Here is a 20868-nt window from a genome sequence, read left to right as displayed (position 1 = left end):
AGTGGGTAGCCAATATAGTCCCCGTCCCTACAAAAGATAGAAAAGTACGAATGTGTGTAGATTAAAGTGACTTAAACAAAGCCAGCCCGAAGGATAATTTCTCATTACCCCATATCGACACCCTAGTGGACAATACGGTAGGTTACTGTTCTCCTTCATAGATGGCTTCTCTGGATACAACCAAATAAATATGCATCCTAAAGACATAGAAAAGACCATATTCGTAACCATGTTGGGAACATTTTCTATAAGGTGATGCTATTTGGACTGAAGAACGCGGGAGTGACGTATCAAAGAGTCATAGTAACCTTGTTTCATGATATGATGCACATAGAAATCGAGGTTTATGTCAATGATATAATTGCAAAATCCCGAATAGAAAATGAGCATATACAAGTCCTGAGGAAATTGTTCTAATGATTGAGAAATTTTCAACTAAAGTTCAATCCAGCAAAATGAACAACTAAAGCTCAATTTAGTAAAATGTACCTTCGGGGCTAGATCGGGTAAACTGTTAGGATTCGTAGTTAGTGAAAAGGGGATTGAGATTGACCCGGATAAAGTTAAGGCTATACGGGAGTTGCCTCTGCCATGTACTTAACAAGAAGTTCGAGGTTTCCTAGGGAGGTTAAATTATATCACCCGGTTCATTTCACAACTAACTGAGAAATTTGACTCAATATTCCGTCTTCTTAAGAAACATAATCCAAGTGTATGGGTTAAGAAATGCCAAAAAACTTTTGACAATGTCAAACATTACTTGTCCAATGCCTTAGTGCTGATGCCACCTAGTCTAGATAAACTATTGATACTATACTTGGCAGTATTTTGAAATTCTATGGGATGCGTGTTGGGCTAACACGATAAGTTAGGGAGAAAAAAGAGAGTGATATATTACCTCAATAAGAAGTTTACTGAATATGAGACAAATTATTCGCCAATTGAAAAGTTGTGTTGCGCCTTAATCTGAATAAGCCGGAGACTGAGACAATAGATACTGTACCATACAACTTGGCTAATCTCAAAAATGGACCCTTTAAAGTACATGATGGAATCGACTACTCTGAATGGAAGAATGACTTGATGATAAATTCTGTTTTCTGAATTTGATGTAGCTATGTAAACCAGAATACAGTAAAAGGGAGTGCAATAGCAGATTTTCAAGCCAGTAGAGCTCTAGAAGATTATGAGCCTTTGAACTTTGATTTCTCAAATGAAGATCTGATGTATATTGCAACTACTAAAGAAGAGGCTCAAGAATGACATATCTAGAAACTAAATTTTGACGGAGCGTTAAATGCTATGGGTAACGGAATCGAAGCAGTCCTGGTATCCCCAAATGGAAATCATTATCTCGTTACCAGCAAATTAGATTTTGATTGCACAAATAATATGGCAGAATACAGAGCATGCATCGTAGGTATCCGTACGGCTATAGAATGTAAGGTCAAAATGCTAGAGGTATATGGGGATTCTGCATTAGTGATCTATCAGCTCAAGGGTGAATAGGAGACAAGAGATCTGAAGTTGATTGAGTATAGAAGGCTGGTCCTTGAACTAATTAAGGAGTTTGATGACATCACCTTCTGCTACCTTCTGCGAGATGAAAATTAGATGGCTGACGCCCTGGCTACTCTAGCTTCCATGGTCAAAGTGAACAAACAAGAGGATGTAAAACCTATCTAGATGAGTATTTATGAGGCTCCGATTCATTTTTGTAACATCGAAAAAGAGGAAAAAGATGATCACCCTTGGTACCATGATATACTGCGATATGTGAAGAATCGTGAATACCTTGACCAAGCCACTGAGAATGATAAAAGGACGTTGAGAAGACTGGCCAGTTACCACGTCTTAGATGAGGATATCCTATACAAAAGAAGAAAAGATCAGGTGCTACTAAGATGTGTGGACACTATTGAGGCTAAGAAGATATTGAAAGAAGTCCATGAAGGTGTCTGTGGAACACATGCTAATGGTTTTACAATGGCCAGACAAATTATGAGATTTGGATATTATTGGTCCATCATGGAAGGAGATTGCATCAGTTATGCCAAGAGATGTCATAAGTGTCAAATTTATGGAGATAAAATTCATGTACCTCATTCACATCTTTATGTTATGACTTCTCTATGGCCTTTCTCTATGTGGGGCATAGATGTCATTAGGTTGATCTTGCCAAAAGCTTTCAACAGGCATCGATTCATTTTTGTGGTCATCGATTACTTCACCAAGTAGGTAGAAACTACTTCATATGCCAATGCCACAAAGTCGACAGTCAGCAAATTCTTGAAGAAAGAAATCATATGTTGGCATAGAATGCCAGAAATGATCATATCTGACAATGTATTAAATTTGAACAATAGTACGATATCAGAAGTTTGCAATCAGTTTAAAATCAAACACCACAACTCGTTACCATATCGCCCAAAAATAAACGGTGCAGTTGAGGCAGCCAATAAGAACATTAAGAAGATCGCGAGGAAAATGACTGAGACTTATAAATATTGGCACAAGAAGTTATCATTTACCCTCTACGCTTATCGAATGTCTGTCAAAACCTCTACCGGGGAAATGCCTTTTTCTTTGGTTTGTGGAATGAAGACAGATTTACCCATTTAAGTCGAGATTCATTCTCTTCGAGTTTTGGCAGAGTTGAAATTGGATGAAACAGAATATATCCAATCTCGATATGATTAATTAAACTTGATTGAGGAAAAGAGGTTGAAAACTATCTGTCATGGTCAGATATACCAAAAACGAATGATGCGAGCTTACGACAAAAAGGTTCACCCCAAAGAATTTCATGAGGGGGACCTGGTATTGAAAAAGATTATTCCCATATAAAAAGACTTCAGAGGAAAATGAATGCCAAACTGCGAATGACCTTATGTGGTAAAGAAGACATTTTTTGGAAGAGCGTTGATTTTGACTGAGATAGATGGCAAGAACCTGCCTAATCCTGTGAATTTTGTAACACCCCCTACCCGTATCCGTCGCCGGAATAGGATACGAGGTATTACCAGATTTTACTGAATAATTTTTTTAACTCAATATAACCCGTTTATAAATATCTACTCTTCCCTAAAATTTTAAAACCGAGACCAATCCAACACAACCAATCCATTTCAAAATATTTTCAAGATAGATTTACCGTATTCATAAGATAATCTTATCACATACCAAAACCAAAATTTGTTAGCCATATTAATGGCTAACCATACATTCATTCCATATTAACATCTACTTTACTAGCTTATACATGCCATTGATTTCCAAAATAAAGTTTCTTTATGTACCGAGATCTTGAGGTTGATAGTGTGATGTGTCTCTGACCAAATTCGACCTCCGAGCTCTTAACTCTACAAACAGGGAAAAGAAAAGTGGTAAGCACTTTGTGCTTAGTAAGCTCATGTAACAGAATTATACTTACCTAATATTTTTTTATACAATGCAATAAACATTCATACATCCATTCAATACATTATTCCCCTATCATGCACAAACTCAACATTCAAATTAGTCCAATAATTTCCACGTATCAATAATATATATCATGATTGATGAGCTCATCAATTCCATGATTTCCATTTCCTTGTTATTTTTCCATATTTATCCCGTTGAACTATTTGGAATTTCGATGGATTTTCAGGGGTACACCTAAGTGTACAAATTCTGGGTCCGTCAATTCATATTCATGTGCGCACATTTCCATTTCAGAGAGCACACTCTCGCGAACCTCATCCTTACAGCGGGATTACCAGTCCAGGCTAAATCCCCTGCAACTAAAATTACTCTAATGAGCTTGGATCTGAATTACCAGTCCAGGCTAAATTCAGACCCTAATTCGGATTACCCGTCCGGGCTAAATCCATTTTCCACATATTCTTCGGGAGGGCTATATTAGAATAGGATCACCCATCCGGGCTAGATCCTTTTTACCGTCAATTCCTTTTTAGATATCCATCGAATTTTCTTTTCATTCAACCGAGATTTATTTCCTCTTTTCATCAATAATATCAATACTTCATCGATTATCATACAATAAACATCCAAATCATATTCACATCAATAACAAACATTTCAAGCATTTAGGAATATAATTCAAGTTACACGAACTTACCTCGATACTTGTTCGTAAACAAAAAATCTACTAATGCCAAACTTTTTCTTTTCCTCGATATAGCTTCGTATTTGAACTTTCTGGATCTAAATAAATAAATTTAATCATTAATCTAATACATTTCATGTTCATATGTAAGATTCTCTATAATTCCATTATTATTTATAGTGCATTCAAAGCTGTCTCACTAAGTCACAGTCACTAAATTATTCATATCTTGAGCTACGGAACTCCAAATCAAGATCTGTTAATTTTCCCTGAAACTAGACTCACATATATTCTTACCATAAAATTTTCAGAATTTTTGGTGTAGCCAATAAGTACAGTTTATTCTTTAAAGTTCCCATGTTTCACTATTTGACAGTTCCGACCCCTCTTCACTAAAAATTAATTATTTCATTGTACAGAATTTAGATGATGTTTTTGTTTGTTTCATCTGAAAATAGAATCATTAATGATTCTAATCCTATAAATTATAACTCATAATTATTTTTGTACAATTTTTAATGATTTTCCAAAGTCAGAACAGGAGAACCCGAATTCATTCTGACCTTGTCTCACAAAACCTATTATATCTCATGATTTACAATTCTATTGATTAAACCGTTTCTTCCATGAGAAACTAGACTCAATAAGCTTTAATTTCATATTTTATTCATCCTCTAATTTAATCTCTTAAATTTTTGGTGATTTTCCAAAGTTAGACTACTGCTGCTGTCCAAAACTGTTTTAGTGCATGATGTTAATTACTATTTTTCCTAAACTTTCAATAAATGATAATTTCATCCCTACTCAATTAACCTTTCAATTGAGCTGATTTTTCTCAATTAACACTATATTCCATCACTTTAAACTACTTTATAACCTTTGGAAATCAGAATTTTAGCACTAGACTTTAATTCCAAACATTTTCACAATTAGGTCCTATAAATCAATTTCTATTGAAATTACCTAATAAAATCATTTCATAAACAAATTAAAGCTTCACTTTCATGCTATTTCATCATGAACTTACAGCACTCAACCATAATGACTTTCAATTTCATCCATGAAATCAAAAACTAATGAATTTAGTAATAGGACATAGTTGTAAAAGTCTTAGAAACACAAAAATTATAAGAAAAAGGAAAGGATTAACTCACTTGGTGCAAAAATTATGAAAAACCAGCTTGAAGAAACCCTTAGGACGTTTTTGGCTGATGAGAGTGCAGAAAATATGAAGAGAATTCTAGATATTCCGCTTTAGTCCTAACTTTTAAAGCAAATTTTTGCAATATTCCAATTTTACCCTTAATTCTTCAATTCTCCTGATTTTTCTCAGCTATTGCCGCCCAAAGTATCTCATTTTGGAGTTATTTTCAATTTATGTCCCTCCTCATTTAACAATTGAGCTATTTAATCCTTCTAGTAACTTTTACACCTTTTTCAATTTAGTCCTTTTTACTTAATTGACTACCCAAACATTAAAATTTTCTAACGAAATTTTAATACCATTTTACTAACACTTCATAAATATTTATAAAAATATTTTTGACTCAATTTTACGAGATCGAGGTCTCGATACCTTATTTTTACCCAATTTCTTCAATACTTTCTTTTTCTAACTAACCACTAAATCGGTAAAATTTTTCTATCAATATTTTCATAAGATTTTCCTATCATACCAATATTCATGCAAAAATATTAAAATAAATTTCTCTTTAAATCAGATTTGTGGTTACGAAACCACTATTCCGATAGCCTTGAATTTGGGCCATTACAAATTTAGATTCAGTCAAGAAATACTTCACTTAAAAAAAAAGAGGAGATGCCAAGGCGAAAACTCGTAAAAGAGCGTATTAAGACCAAAGGGGTTTTGAGTTGAAAACCCAGGAAAGGGCAATTCAAATTTTGATCGAAGACGGGGCATGTAATAGTCTTGTCCTCTTCGAATTAACAAGGAGGAGGGATGATACATCTTGGGGCATCAACAAAGTACTTTAGATCTTCTAAGCACATATCAAGTTCAAAAGGTCCTCGAGAAGTTAGTACGAAGAAGCTCATGCCATGATATCTGGGGCACCTATTTTCATCATATTTATTTTGTATTTTAGCAAAAATTGCTATTTTGATTAATTTATTCATTTCGAGCTTTGCTCTCAATAAATTTCAATCTTGTCTAATGTTATGATCTTTTTCAAGCATTTTACATTGAAATAACGTTTAATGGACTAATAATATTCAAGTAAAAGGAGTTCTGTATATTGTTCTGAAAGGTTTTCTAAATAGTACGAGGACCTGAAATAGGACCATTAGTCAGAACTAACCAAATTTAAGAGTTGGAAACATTTGGGAGCGAATAACCCAAATTGTCATTATTTCTTTGGGTTTTCTGTCAAAAATACCAGCTGAATAAGAAGATAGGGTAATACGTCAGTGATAGAACCTTAATGAACAACGAGTAATGTCAACCTAAGCATTAAAATGAGATCATTCTCGAAAAATGACATTCTGCATTCATGCAAATATCATGCATACACATCTAGTTAGGAGCATTCGATTCATTCTAATCGCTTGGCATAAATATAGACCCATAAAATGGATTCTATAGGTCATGTTCCCTAGAAAACGGTGTAACAGATCAGTGAAACTACAAATCCTATACCCCTGAAGATGTAGTGGGACAGATTAAAGTTATCATGGCAAATCTTATCTCACTGAAGTTGCAGAGGAGCAGATTAAAGCCACAAATCTTATCTCCTTAGAGTTGCAGTGGAGCAGATTGAATATGCGAATCTTATTTCCCTGAAGTTGCAATGGAACAGATTAAAGCTACAATATGTAAATCTCAAATCTTATCTTCCTGAAGTTGTAGTGGAGCAAATTGAAGATGCAAATCTTATTTCCTTGAAGTTGCAGTGGAACAGATTAAAGTTACAGTGGAACAAATTAAAGCTACAAGTTACAAATCTTATCTCCCTGAAGTTGCACTGGAACATATTAAAGTTACAAGTGACAAATCTTATCCTCCTGAAGTTGCAGTGGAACAGATTAAAGCTACAAGTTACAAATCTTATCTCCCTGAAGTTGCAGTAGAGCAGATTGAAGATAGCGAATCTTATTTCCTCGAAGTTGCAATGGAATAGATTAAAGCTACAAACGACAAATCCTATACCCCTGAAGTTACAGTGGGACGGATTGAAGTTATCGTGGCAAATCTTATCTCCCTGAAGTTGCAGAGGAGTAGATTAAAGCCACAACTCTTATTTCCCTAAAGTTGCAGTGGAGCAGATTGAAAATAGCAAATCTTATCTCTCTAAAGTTGCAGTAGAGCATATTGAAGCTACAAATCTTATCTCTCTGAAGTTGCAGTAGAGCAGATTGAAGCTACAAATCTTATCTCTCTGAAGTTACAGTAAAACAGATTGAAGCCACAAATCTTATATCCCTAAAGTTGCAGTGGAGTAGATGGAAGATAGCGAATCTTATTTTCCTAGAGTTGCAGGGGAACAGATTAAAGCTACGAGTTATAAATTTTATCTCCCTAAAGTTGCAGTGGAGCAGATTGAAACTACTAATCTTATCTCTCTGAAGTTGCAGTGGAGCAGATTGAAGCAACAATTCCTATATCCATAAAGTCGCAGTGGGTTAGAACGAGACTATTTGGAAAAAGAGACACCAAAGAAGTCAAGACTCAACAAGACCAGGCAAAATTAGCCTTTTTAAGGTCTTTGCTCCATTTCCGTTACACGTCAAGGAGTAAAGAAGGACAGCTGTAATGGGCCATTTTTGCCCGGGCCCTAAACAAAAATAAAAACAGAAATAAAAAATATATACAACAGTCCATTTACAACAAATGTATCCCAATATGCTACAAGCTCAAATGGCCCAAACCTAAAAACCCTAAATGACCCAAATGGCCCACTATCTAAAGCTAGTAGGAAACCTTAGCTCCCTATGTGCGTCGCTCCTCCTCGATCGCGCCGCCCGTGCCTCGTCCTGAGGCCTAACACCCTTGTTGCCGCCATTTCACCAAAGAAGCAAAAGGATCACCTTTCCCGCCTTCGCTGACCTCTCCGACACCTGCAAACAAACCAAAAAAGAATACAACAATAGCACAAGAAATAGAAAAAAAGCAATAATAGAACAATAGACAAACAGTGCAATCGTGGCTATAAAAGCCATGAAAATAATCATGCAATTTTTACGAAGAAATAAAATACAAAAAAAACAGAGAAATAAACAAGAAAGTTTCAAAAATACAAAGGTAGTCTTTATATTTTTTCGTTTATTGAAATAGAATAATAAATACATAAAAAATAAAAGAGAGAGAGGAAGAAGAAGGCTCTCACTTACCGTCCACCCTTCGCCGCCGTCGAGGGAGATCTCCAGTATGAGGGTCTGGAACGAGGCGAGATTGAAAGTTTTTTTTCTTTTTTTCTCTTCACATTTCATTTTCTTTTCGTTTTCTTTTCGATTTAAAAAATCTGTCTGGTTTAGATCGGGGTTTTCAAAAATAAAAAAGGGGGGACTTTTAAGTTTCCCGGCTACCGTGGATAGCGGAGCTATTGTCGACGACCAGCGGCCGGTGCGGCGGCAGTCTTCCGGAGCTATGGCTGGCCAAGGGATGAATTCGGAGAAAAAAGAGAGAATGTTTTCAGATTTTTTTTAATTTTTAAGTGCTGAAGTGTTTTTTTAATTTAAATTAAATAGCAGTAATGAAACGACACCGTTTCACTCAGCCCCCCTAACGCCCAAAACGACGTTGTTTTTGAGGGCCAACCTGAAACCCGACCCGCAAGTATAGAATCCGCGTGTTTTCTTAGTGTATGGGTTATTTACGCTGTTGGCCCTTCCGCTTTTCTGCCCTATTTCAATTTAATCCTATTTCTTTTTTTTTCTTTTTAATTTTACCCTGCGATTTTGGCTTTGTTTCATTTCAGTCCATCATGAAATTGTACGCATAAAGACAAGGAATATTTCCCCATTTGGTCATTCTCTTTCATTTGCGTGTTGCAATTTAGTCCCATATTCTGTTTTAACTTGATTTGTCCCCTAAATTTTATTTAAGTTTCAATTTAGTCCTTATTATATAGTTTCGACCCTTCCTAGATTATTTATTTTTGTTTTATTTATTTACTTATGTACTTAGTTATTACTTCTTTGTTCTTTAATATTTTAAATTTTTTATTCTTTCTTTTGTCGTGTATTCATTTTTAGTTTTTATTTTACTTTTTACCTTTATTATTATTAGTATTATTTTATTATCATCACTATATTTAATTTTTTTACACATACTTATTATACACATACTTTTATTGACACATTTTATAATTATTGTCATCGTTTTGTTTATTTATGTTCTTGTTATTTTACTAATTCTTTTATTATTTTCGACATTTTCATGTCACGTCCATTTATTTTTTAAACATGCATCTCCCATTTTTATTCCTATGATATGATTATTATTATGATTATATTATTATTGTAGTACTCCTTCATTTACTTATTATTTATTATTCTAATATTTTAACCACCTAGCCATTTCATATTGTTTCATTATCATTATGCCATAGTTATATTTAAACGTTTATCCATTTTTATATTATCCCCGAATAAGTAAAATGCCTATCGTTTCAAGTGTCATGTTCGTTTTTTCGCGTGATGCATAAAAAGGAAATTTTAAACCGAGGGCACTGTTCATTATTTTGGAATTAGAAATATCGTGTTCCTAAGTTATGGAATATGGTTTCTTTCTAAAACCAAGATAGTTGAATATTTATTTTAAAACAAATAAAAAAACAAGATTTTAGTACTTGTTCTCGTTTACGAAGATTTAAGGCATTGTATCCTAACTTACAAGACATGATATCCTTTCTTCTAGATTAACTTGAAATAAGCCATTTTTCATAAAAATGAATTTAGTGATGTTTTAATAAAAGATCGTATTTTAAATCTCTTCAAATTTTTAATTTTCGACATGAAGACGTTAATTAATCAACTAAGTACAAATTTTGGGCGTTACGAGGGTGCTAATCATTCCTTGTGCTTAACCGACTCCCGAACCCAATTCTTGAATTTCGTAGACCAAAAATTATTGTCTTAATCAAACCATTTATTAAAATGATCAAATTACGAGGTGACCCGATTACACCTCATAAAAAAGGATAGGTGGCGACTCTCATTTTCATTTCTTAAAATAAAAGTCGATTTCAAAAAAATGGTTCCGACACCGCCCAAAACTTTTGTTTTCAAATTTATGTCTACTATTTATATTATTGAATTAAATTTTACATTTTGTACTATTTGTATTATTGAATTGTTTAATCATGCTGAATGTTTATCCATTTCTGTTAAAATTGAATTATTGATGATGCCATAAAATATTCGTGTTAAAATTTTCTGTTGATATCAATTTCATATTTTATCTTTAAAATTATTTTATTAAAAAATCACATTTTTCATTTAATATATTTTAAAATTTTAAAATACATGGTGACAAGAATCAAAAGATAATTGAAGGTACTAAGTAAGCAAAAAAGCTAACATGTATATAAAAGATTAATAAATAAATTATAAGGGATGAAAATTAATAACAAATTTGATTACGGTGGGTGGTAGTGGCTACAAAGACCCAAAGTCATTTTTTTTATTTAACTTGAACAAATATATTCGATTCGATTCGAATTTCATCTCACTCGATTCGATTTGAGAAAATTTCAAATTGAGTTAAGATGATAAAATAAGAACCGTCAACTCAGTTAACTTAAAATTGTTTCATTTGATTCGGTTAAACGCTCACCCCTAGCGACTCGGTCGTATCCTCTGAGTGGGGTTTTTGAGCCTAAAAATGGTAGTTTAAGGCCATGTCTTCCTTTACACCTTCTTGAAGTTGAATTTACACTACCTTCTCCTCCTTTTGTTTGTGACTTGTTATATCTTATAGTGCTGCACTTGGGCTGTTTATCCTATGTAAGAAACAAGACATGGTGCCTCTAGTACCCGTGTTCCCGTACATGTACTATGTGGAAGAAGTCGATTAAACCAAGTTTCCAAACTTGTTCAATGTGGCCATGAGGACTGAAAGCATATCTTATAGAGGAACAAATAGTTTATAAAAGGAAAGTAAGGCAATGAGAGAAATCAACACACGATATTTGTTAGTGTAGCTCAAATTCATCAATCCTACTCTGCAAAGCCTCGCTCAATGAATGAATTTATTCAACAATTGTCCATATCACTTATCGACTAAAGTTCAATTTACCCTTACAACAATGATAAATGCAGCCTCAACAATGAACCCAATTGTTACAATCACTCACACCAAACAACCTCACTTACAACAATGTTTACTCTCTAATAAAGTGCCTAACTCAAAAAGTAAAGATAAACAAATAACTAGCCAAAAGCACTCTCACAAGCACACACAAATCAACGGCAATGCAACCTATTTATAGGTTGATACGAGAGCTCTTCAATAGCTTTTTGATAAGCTTAAAACTCTGAGTTAAATATTGAATTTATCTCTTAAATTATGTCCAATAATTATCCCATAATTCCTTCATATGCACGCAAAATCAAATAAGTTTAGCCTAAGTAAGATATGGATAAGGATAATGTTTACATTCAATCAACCACTCCTTCTATTCGAAATAAAATGTACTAGCCAAGTAAAAATAATTAATTGTTTTAATCTAAGAATAATTTGTTGATAGAAAACTAAACAAGATGAACCGAGTAAAAAATACCAAGAAACTTATTGCACTTATATTGTCCTAAATAGATGTCCAAACTTTTGTCTCAACTGTCTATCCAAACAAATATTCAAATAAGGCATAAACAGAGTGTTCCAACAAATAGTTCAAAGAAATATTCAAACCACGAATGTAGCTTCAATATTTTGGACAGCTAAGGTCTCAACATATATTAATCTCATTTTTTAACATAACATTTATTTATTAAAATAAAATTTTTATAAATAAAACAAATGAAGCGAAAAAAATCATGAAGAAGACTTAAGCAAATTCAACTTCCCCCGTTTAACATTAACAACAATCATGTTCAAATTGGGTAAAAAAAAACTACAGCTTAAGGTTGAAAAGGGTAAAAATCAATGTCTTTAGGTTATTGCCTAGAATGAGCTTATTGCGTTTGAGGTTGTGCTTGAGAGTGCGCATGATTGGAGATATATAGGTGATGATGAGGTATTGGAGACTCAGTATGTTGAAGGCCATGCCAATAGCTCCACAACCAATTCTTAGTTTGATGGCATGATGACGAAAGATGTGGAAATTGAGGAGTTCAAAGTAAATGTTCTTGGTGCCGGTGGTTGTAGATTTTTTAATAAAATTATTTTATTATAAAATTATTATTTTAATACATAAATTTCATGTTAGAAAAATAAATATTCGTTTATTTATAATTTTGTATATATTTTTATCAAAAAAAAATTAAATAAAATAAAATTTTAAATTTTTAAGAATTAAGAATTAAGGACTAAATTGATAAAATCTATAAATAATAATAGATTAAATTTATTATTATAGTGATAAAAAATATCATTTCAACTCTCTATAAATAATTTAAGGATGAGTAGTGTTTTAAATTTTGATATAAAAAGAAAAAAAGGGCAATATAGAACTTGAACCGTGATCGGCAGTTTCTTTTTGCAAAACAAGGAAGGCTTGGAGTCATAGCCGGATCGTCCTTAATGGCAATAAAGTCAGCCGTGACAAGATTTTCCCTTTGAGTCTACGTTTCAGCTAAATTTGAAAGCTAAGACGCCTTAATTGCTTCTGCCTTCTTTCACTAACATTGACCCACTTCCTTATCTGTTCTGACAGCAAAATGCCACACCACTAGCTATCCCAAATTTGTAATAATAATCTCCACACCATTGTTAAACTGGGTTTCTTACCAAAAAAAAGAAACATACGTCGTCGACTCTTCTATTCTTACGCAATAATCTAAGTAAAACACGTCACTGTATGTATGTAATAATATCATTGGCTATCGTCGTAAATCCTGATGATATAAGCAAAAAAAGAAGCTTTGCTTTCTGTTATGTGGAACTAGAAAAAACAAACATGAGGCATGTGAATGTATATTGACCAAAATACCCTTCTCTCGCCCTTCAGTCTTTCACGTTTCCCTTTCTACTTGCCTTGCTTCCCTTCTCTCTATCTTCTCTTGCAATGCAAGTGCCATATCAGAGTTCCCAAGAAACTTCTAATACTTTCTTTTCATTTTATTTATATTTCCAAAAATCATTCTTTTTAAACTCTTGAATCCCCCCCCCCCAAAAAAAAAAAACTTTATCACCGCTTTCTTTGTTAGGTCCTTTTGTTTTTTTGGGGTATTTTTGTCTGTAAAGCTTGTATCTTTTAAAGAAAAGTGAAAATGGGTATGGGAACAAGCAATTTTGTGATCAGATGGATCAACTTCCTTACTATGGTATGCCCTTCTTTTTGGGGTTTTTCTCTTGCTATGATATTATCACAAATGGGTTTGATTTTGTATTGTGGGTCACAATGCCAGCTTTATTTCTGCTCGTTCGTTCTTAGATTGAAGTCTTTTTGGGTTTTCTCTTTAGTTTCTTGAACATTGAGCTGGTAGGTCAACTCATTGTATAGATTTGTAGAGAAGTTACTATTTTTCTACATGTTCTACCATAATCTGTTGCTTATTGAGATGGTTCTGCTTTAGTTCTAGTTCTTGTACAAGTAAAAGAGAAAACTTCGAAATTTTTTGCATTGTTTTTAGGTTATTATATGTTTGTTGTGTATGCTTTTCAATGGGCAGCTTTTAGCTATTGCTGTTGCAATTTTTGGGGTATGGATGAGCACTCACCATGATGGATGTCGAAAATCCCTTACTCTTCCAGTTCTAGGCCTTGGTGGTTTCATTTTTTTAGTGTAAGTTTTCATCACTCTGTTGTTTATGATTACTCTAATTCCCTATCTCTGTATAGGGAACTTACAATTACAGTTGTTTTGTTCGAATTTTAGATCCATGATCGGGTTTCTGGGGGCGCTGAAGAAGAACGCCATACTATTGTGGATTGTATCCTTATATAACTTTTGAGTTATTAAGAATTCTAGAAATTTTGTTGCTTCAGTTATCTCTTAATTTCCTTCTCGGGAATCCTTGATTCATTGGCTTGCAGTATTTGATATTGTTATGCATGATTCTGGTGGCGATCCTGGTATTCACGGTGTTGGCGTAAGTATTTTTAATTCAAGTCAATTTCATGTTCATATATGGTTATACAAAGATGTATAGATTTTTCGGGTTACTAGTGATCCCGGGAAAAAGCTTGTTGTGTCTTATAGCTAATGTGATTCTATTATCTTAAGTTCAGACTTCTCGAGCAACAAATGATTGCTGCATTACGCCATTTGTTTTCATTTTGGCCTTGACCTTTTCTTTTCCTCTTAATTTGTAAGGTTACCTTAGGTTATATGTTTCCATGACACATTCCCATGCTTACTTTGTTTGCATCATTTAAGGCCTTCTTTTGTCCTCCCTGTTTCACGAGAGCTTGCAAGTTATACAAATTGATTTTATGCCTTTTCTTGCAGGTTCATTATAACAAATAATGGATCTGGTCATAATGTGTCTGGCTTGAGGTAGGGAAATATGCACTTCAATGGAAGTTTTTTCTCATTGCCTCTATGTGCTGAATACGTTTTTTCTTCCATGGGTGTTTTCTTTGATACTTGCCTCAAAAAAATGTATCATTGTTGTTCTGCAATTTGGTTTAGTGAGGTTGGTTTATGACCTTAGTTTCTTTTATCTTCTTTGCTTATCAGATACAAGGAATATCAGCTTAAAGACTATAGTTCATGGTTTCTAAAGCAGGTGAGGCTTTCAATTTTATTGGCAACGTAACTTCCACTTCGTTTTGCCGTATTTAGCATTTACCTTTGTTTTTTGTCAGCTGAATAATACCGATAATTGGAAGAGACTGAAGAGTTGTCTTGTGAAATCTGAGGATTGCAACAACATAGCGAAACAATACAAGGTCTACTTTTTAACTCTCGAGTGGTACTTGTTCCCCTGAATCTATTCTAATGTTTCAAATCGGATTTTCAGACTCTTAAGCAGTATAAGATGGCAAAACTGACGCCTATTGAAGCTGGTTGCTGTCGACCACCATCCGAGTAAGTGTCTTTTTGTTCCAGGCTCTATGCAATTGCACCTATATTTAATCATGTTTATCCATTTAACTTGGTCATAGATGTGGTTATCCCGTTGTCAATGCTTCATACTATGACTTGAGCTTTCATCCAGTTAGTTCTAATGAGGACTGCAAGCTTTACAAAAACTCTCGGGTTGTGAAATGCTATAATTGCGATTCTTGCAAGTAAGCATTTCGATATTCCTACATCCCATCTCATCTATTGCATACAGTTCTCACTACCATTTGCTGTCTTTTGATCGCCTCACAGGGCAGGAGTTGCACAATACATGAAAACTGAGTGGAGAGTCGTCGCAATCTTTAATTTGGCACTATTTGTTGTCTTGGTAAGATTCTCTTTTATTAATTGTTTTTCCTACCATCTGCAGATCTCTTTCCTCAGTTGCTTCAATGAAAAAAAATACCATTCAATTTGATTCCGTAGAGATTATTGTTAATTTGTTTGAGTGGTGTGGTTTTGCTATGGCAGTCGATTATATACTTTGTGGGATGTTGTGCAAGACGAAATGCCGGCCGGACAAGGCAGTCTAAAGTTTGAAAAAGTGATGAATCGTGGTCAAATTCACTCCAGTATTGATTCTTGGTCGGTAAAATCAACTACCATTCTTTAAGATCCTTGTGTTTGTCTACTGTTTTCTTTCTTAATTAGCAATGTTTTGTTATTAGATTGAAGGAAAGAGATGTCTGATTTCAAGGGATTTGGAAGTTCATCAAAGCTTGGGCTTGTGGGCTCATAACAGATCTGAAGTGGCATGAGCCTACAGTGGGGTAAAAATTAATTAAGACTTAAATTAGATGAATTGGGGGAATCATTGTTTTCAGATTTTATATTTAATTTAATCTTTTTTATGGTTCAGTTCAGAATGTAAAAATTAATTAAAACATTGTACTCAACGTGACACTTTGGCCATTCTTATTTCAAAAGAAAATTCATATTGCATAATCAGCTCATTTACACTTTAATCAACCTGAGATTGAATGAAGATTTGATAATAAGAAAGTAGGGAGAAAGTTTATTAATTCCGAAGGAAGGATTTCCTTGCTTGCTTTCTAAGTAACTCAAGGCACCAAAACATTTTGGAAATTTCAGCACAAGAAAGATGAAAAATAACATTTGCTCTAGTGTTGCTAACAACGCTGCAGTGGGAACTAAACGTATTTCTAATCAACATAACTATTGATTTAAGCCCAATCTATCCTGCACTCATTCTCTCAAATATCTTACTTTACAAGTATAACCTCTCTCTGACTTTGCATCCTGCTTGCGAGAGAAGCTTCCCTTTCTTTGGATCTTTTTGCAAATAAAATCAATGGACACATAATGATGGGAGTCATGTCTCATGTCATTCACACCAATCGAGTACACAAAATTCCAACAAGGGTGTTCTCCAATAAGAGAATAGGAGATTTGCTAAAATTCACCGATCGACTTGAAGCATTTTTGAACATCCAAAGAAGCTTTAAAACTATAGAACAATTTTTTTAACAACCATTCCAAAGAAAAGGCAATCACCAGAAAAGATGTGAGTCAAAGAGGGGCACCAGTGGTTAATCTTGAAGCCTTTAAAATGCTTATCTTGAACATCCTTTTAGAAACAAAAATCAACCTTTAATGTGAGAATTGATGACTTTGAACTATTGTTTGCTTGAGGGGAAGTATGGTTTAAGTGTGGGGGGAGTTTGTTAGGTTGCATAATTTTTGGATTTTAATTTTCATTAAATGGGTAAAAGAATTGAAGCAAAAAGAGTTTGAAGTTGATTCTTAAGATGATTTATGATTTGAAGAAGTTTGGAGCTTTCTAGCAAAGAATATAGATCAAGAAATTAAGTTCTAAAGCTCAAATGAGAAGGAAAGTTTGAACAATAAGCACTCTGGTATCAATCTGACATCAGGGAACAAAATGTAAGATATTTTTATTTAAGGTGCATTCCGTTCCTTGTAACATATAGAATGAGCACTAAGTTACCGAACACCTATGGTTTAATGTTAAAATACAATTTTTTTAAGGGTTCGTTTGTCTTTTCCAACGCTTATGCAAATTTTAACTTACAAATGCACATTGTTAGAATGAAAATTAGGTCTGGTTGTTGGATGTTATGTATATATAATAAAAATAATTATATGTTATTATTTATTATCATAAAAGGTTAGTCCAATTTAAAATTGATCAAATATAATAGACTTCAATTATTAAATATGTGTAGACAAGGGTGAAGTTAAGAATATAGTATTGGGGCCAAAATAATGTTTTAAAAGCTTGAGTAGCAAAAATGAAAAAAAATTTTTAAAAATGACTTAAATTAAATAATTCATAATTAAAATGGACTAAAATTATTATTCTACCCCTTAGCCGAGGGAGACCATTGCTTGCCCCATTAACTACTTATATAATTAATTTGAATTGATAATTAACTAATTAAAAATTAAAATTAAAATGCAAAAATTATATATGTAAGAGCCATTTTGCCCGGGGCCCAAAACACTAAAGCCCAATACCAGCAAAAAACATACAGTCCAAAATAAACAGTGGCCCAAAATACCCAACAGGCCCAAATTAAGAAACCCTAGCCCAAAAATTAACCCCATTCAGCAGTACCAAACCCTAGCCCCCAAGCCTCCATGCGCCGCATGCCCAGGCTCCAGCCCCAACGCCGTTTTGCCTCCTCTGCCATGCCTGGCTACCGCCGCTCCTAGCCGCCTTTCCTCCGCATGCTCTGACACCTGCAAAAATTGAATGCAAAAGGCACGCAACAACAGAAGAAACAAATAGCAAAAAGACAAAGAAATAGAAATTAAAAGTTGTGTAGATCGGCTATAAAAGCCGAAAATCTCTTCCTTGTAAGCTTCTTCTTTTTTACGAAGATCTAAATAAAAAACAAGAAAAACAGAGAAAATTTCAAAAGGAAAAACCTTTTTTCGGTTCTTGTACTTATTTTATTTTTATTTCTTTTATTTTCGTTTTTTATACTAAATATTGAAATAAAAAGAGAGGGGAGAAGAAGCGTACCTCGTCGCCTTGCAAGCCCGGCGTCGGTGCTCTCTTCGCCGTCGTCGGAGCCGAAAGTTGGGGACTAAAGACCTTTTTCGGTCCTGCGGGTTGATAGAGGCCAACCTTCTAGCACGCTGCGAAGGGAAGGTTAAAAAACCCATTTTTTTCGCCGTCGGCCGTTGGCCACGGCGGCGGCGGCGCGACGGTGGCTTAGAGAAGGCCTAGGCCGAATGTAGGGGAGGGTGTTGAGAAAAAATTGAGGCTCCTTCAGTTTTTTTAGAAAATCTGAAAAAGTGAAGTGAAAAAAAAAATACTTTGGTTTATATTAGCAGTTAAACGGCGCCGTTTGAAGGAGGGGAGACCTGCGCATGCTTGCCCTGATGGGTAATTTGCGCCTTTGGTCCCTCCAAATCCTGCGGCATATTCAATGTTGCCTTTTGTGCATTTTAATTTTGGCCACATAATTTTTCGCTTGTTCCAATCCAGTCCTGCGGAAAATGATGCGCATAAAGACGGGGGAATATTGCGCAGTCAGTCCCTTGTATCCTCAGCGCTTTTCATTTCAATCCCTTGCTCCATTTCTTTTAAACTTTTAATTATGCCCCTTTATTTTATTATGATTTCAATCGCGCCCTTAACCTTTTAACACCATTTTTGTATTTTTTTAAACTGTTTCTTTTATTATTTAAGATTTTCTTTTATATATTATTTTATTTTAAACTATTTTAGATTGACTAGTATTTATCTCAAGTTTTTTATATATTTTATTTATTTCAAATATATGTGTGTGCACTATCCATTTCAAATTTATATGTATTATGTAATTTAAATTGTTTCTCTTGCCATTTATTTTGAAATTCTTTATACTGATCGTTTCCAAACTTCTTTATTTTTACTTATTTCATGTTTTTATAGATTTAATACTTTATACATTATTTTGTCTCATTTTAAAATATATTATATATGCTAGTTATTTTAAATCAGTTTGTATCTTTTTCAACTATTATCTGGTTTTTTGTTTTATTTATTATCTATTTTAAGATTTGTCTTATTTTGAGCTTTTATGTGTATAGATATTATTTATTTTAAAATTTTTCATACATAATATTTTTTTAAATTTATTTTGTATATAATTGATTTTTAAATTTCTTTTCCATACTATTTATTCAAAGCTCACTTATATCTTTTTAAAATTATTCTACATTTTATTTGTTCTAATTTGTTTTATGCTACTCATTTTGAAATTGTTATATGTTACTTAATTCATTCGTCTTTAATTATTAATACTAGTATTCAAATAATGTATGTTGAGTATGTATTGTCATTGTGTGTACCATAATTAGTTTACTCGTATTTTCATATTATTGTCATACATTTGTGTAATTATCCATAGATCATTATTCCATGTTTATTATTATATTGTTATTTCACATCATCATTTTGTAAATTAAGCCTCAACATAGTTGCCCAATGTGGATTGCTTTATTTTATTCCAAACAAAATAAATGTTTACCTTCAAATAGATTACCCGCTATTATTCGAAATGGAATTTTGCTAAATAAGGCAATATTTTGCCTTTTGGAAATTTGAGAAATTGTACCCTAACTTACTGGGTCTCGATTTTCTCATTAAACCCAAATAACAAAATATCCTTTTAAATTTCAAATATATAAAATTTCGAAAATAAAGGCAATATTCCGTATTTAGAAAATTCGAGAAATCGTGCCCTAACTTACTGGGCTTCGATTTTTCTCGTGATTCTAAATAACGAATATCCTTTTAAAATTGAAATAAATGAGGTTTAAACAAAAAAAATATATGCAAGCTTACTCTCGAAAATACGAGGTGTCGTGTCCTAACTTACTGAATGTGACATCTTGTTACTTCGAGATAAGAAGGCATTTTTCCATTTTGATTTATCCAAGTAATTTTTTTTAAATAATGCAATATAAAGAAGGATCGTATTTTTAAATTCTTTTCGAGTTTTTAATTTTCGACACCAAGACATTAAGTAATCAACTAGGTACCAATTTTGGGCGATCGAGGGTGCTAACCCTTCCTCGTATGAACCGACTCCGAACCCGTTTTTCTGAATTTCGCAGACCAAAATCGTTGTTTTAATAAAAATTAAATCGTTTATTAAAAACAACCACTTTTCGAGGTGACCCGATCACACCTCATCAAAAAAAGGATTGGTGGCGACTCCCGTTTTCATTCTTTTTTCAAAATCCAAGTCGACCCCGTTTTCATCAAAAAAATGGTGTCAACAGCTTGGCGACTCCACTGGGGATGTAAAAAAGAGAGTCAAGCCACGTGTTGATTACTTTTTGCTTTTTGTCGAAAATCGAGAGTTTGATTTAAATTTAAGATCCTTTCATTGCATTTCATTCGTCTTTATTACAATTTTCATCATTGTGGTTTTATAATTGTAATGTTGGTTTAAGTTTTGATATATTTTTGTACATTGCATTGCATGACCGTTGGTCACACCTTTAAGTGGGAGTGAGAAGCTAGTCCTTCGTGAGGTTTTCACCTCCGTGCAGGATAGTGGATCGCTTTCGGGATACATCCGTACC

At 33.6% G+C, this 20868-nt stretch overlaps 1 protein-coding gene and 1 long non-coding RNA gene across 3 annotated transcripts; one reads left to right on the top strand and one right to left on the bottom strand.

The window, feature by feature from the left end:
• Nucleotides 1–13173: 13173 nt before the first annotated feature.
• Nucleotides 13174–16245, top strand: LOC105792191 (tetraspanin-10). Of its 2 annotated transcripts, none has more exons than XM_012620632.2 (12): nt 13174–13555; nt 13865–14016; nt 14110–14164; nt 14268–14323; nt 14683–14730; nt 14914–14962; nt 15042–15125; nt 15197–15264; nt 15342–15467; nt 15553–15628; nt 15772–15885; nt 15969–16245. In XM_012620632.2, exons 1-11 carry the CDS (start codon nt 13502–13504, stop codon nt 15838–15840), a joined length of 837 nt encoding a protein of 278 aa, XP_012476086.1. In that variant the 5' UTR covers nt 13174–13501; the 3' UTR covers nt 15841–15885; nt 15969–16245. The 2 variants fall into 2 exon arrangements, with proteins under 2 accessions (XP_012476086.1, XP_012476087.1); XM_012620633.2 differs by having other exon boundaries at nt 13178–13555; nt 13904–14016.
• Nucleotides 16246–17711: 1466 nt separating this feature from the next.
• On the bottom strand, nt 17712–18572 carry LOC105792190 (uncharacterized). The gene is made up of 2 exons (XR_001133232.2): nt 18311–18572; nt 17712–18024 (listed from the first exon to the last, which is right to left on the bottom strand). It is a non-coding gene; the product is annotated as an uncharacterized LOC105792190 (long non-coding RNA).
• Nucleotides 18573–20868: the final 2296 nt, after the last annotated feature.

The sequence above is a fragment of the Gossypium raimondii genome, chromosome 8, assembly GCF_025698545.1.
Source record: "Gossypium raimondii isolate GPD5lz chromosome 8, ASM2569854v1, whole genome shotgun sequence".
Lineage (NCBI taxonomy): Eukaryota > Viridiplantae > Streptophyta > Magnoliopsida > Malvales > Malvaceae > Gossypium > Gossypium raimondii.
Note: the sequence above shows the minus strand (reverse complement) of the source record. Positions and strands in the feature narration are given on the sequence as shown.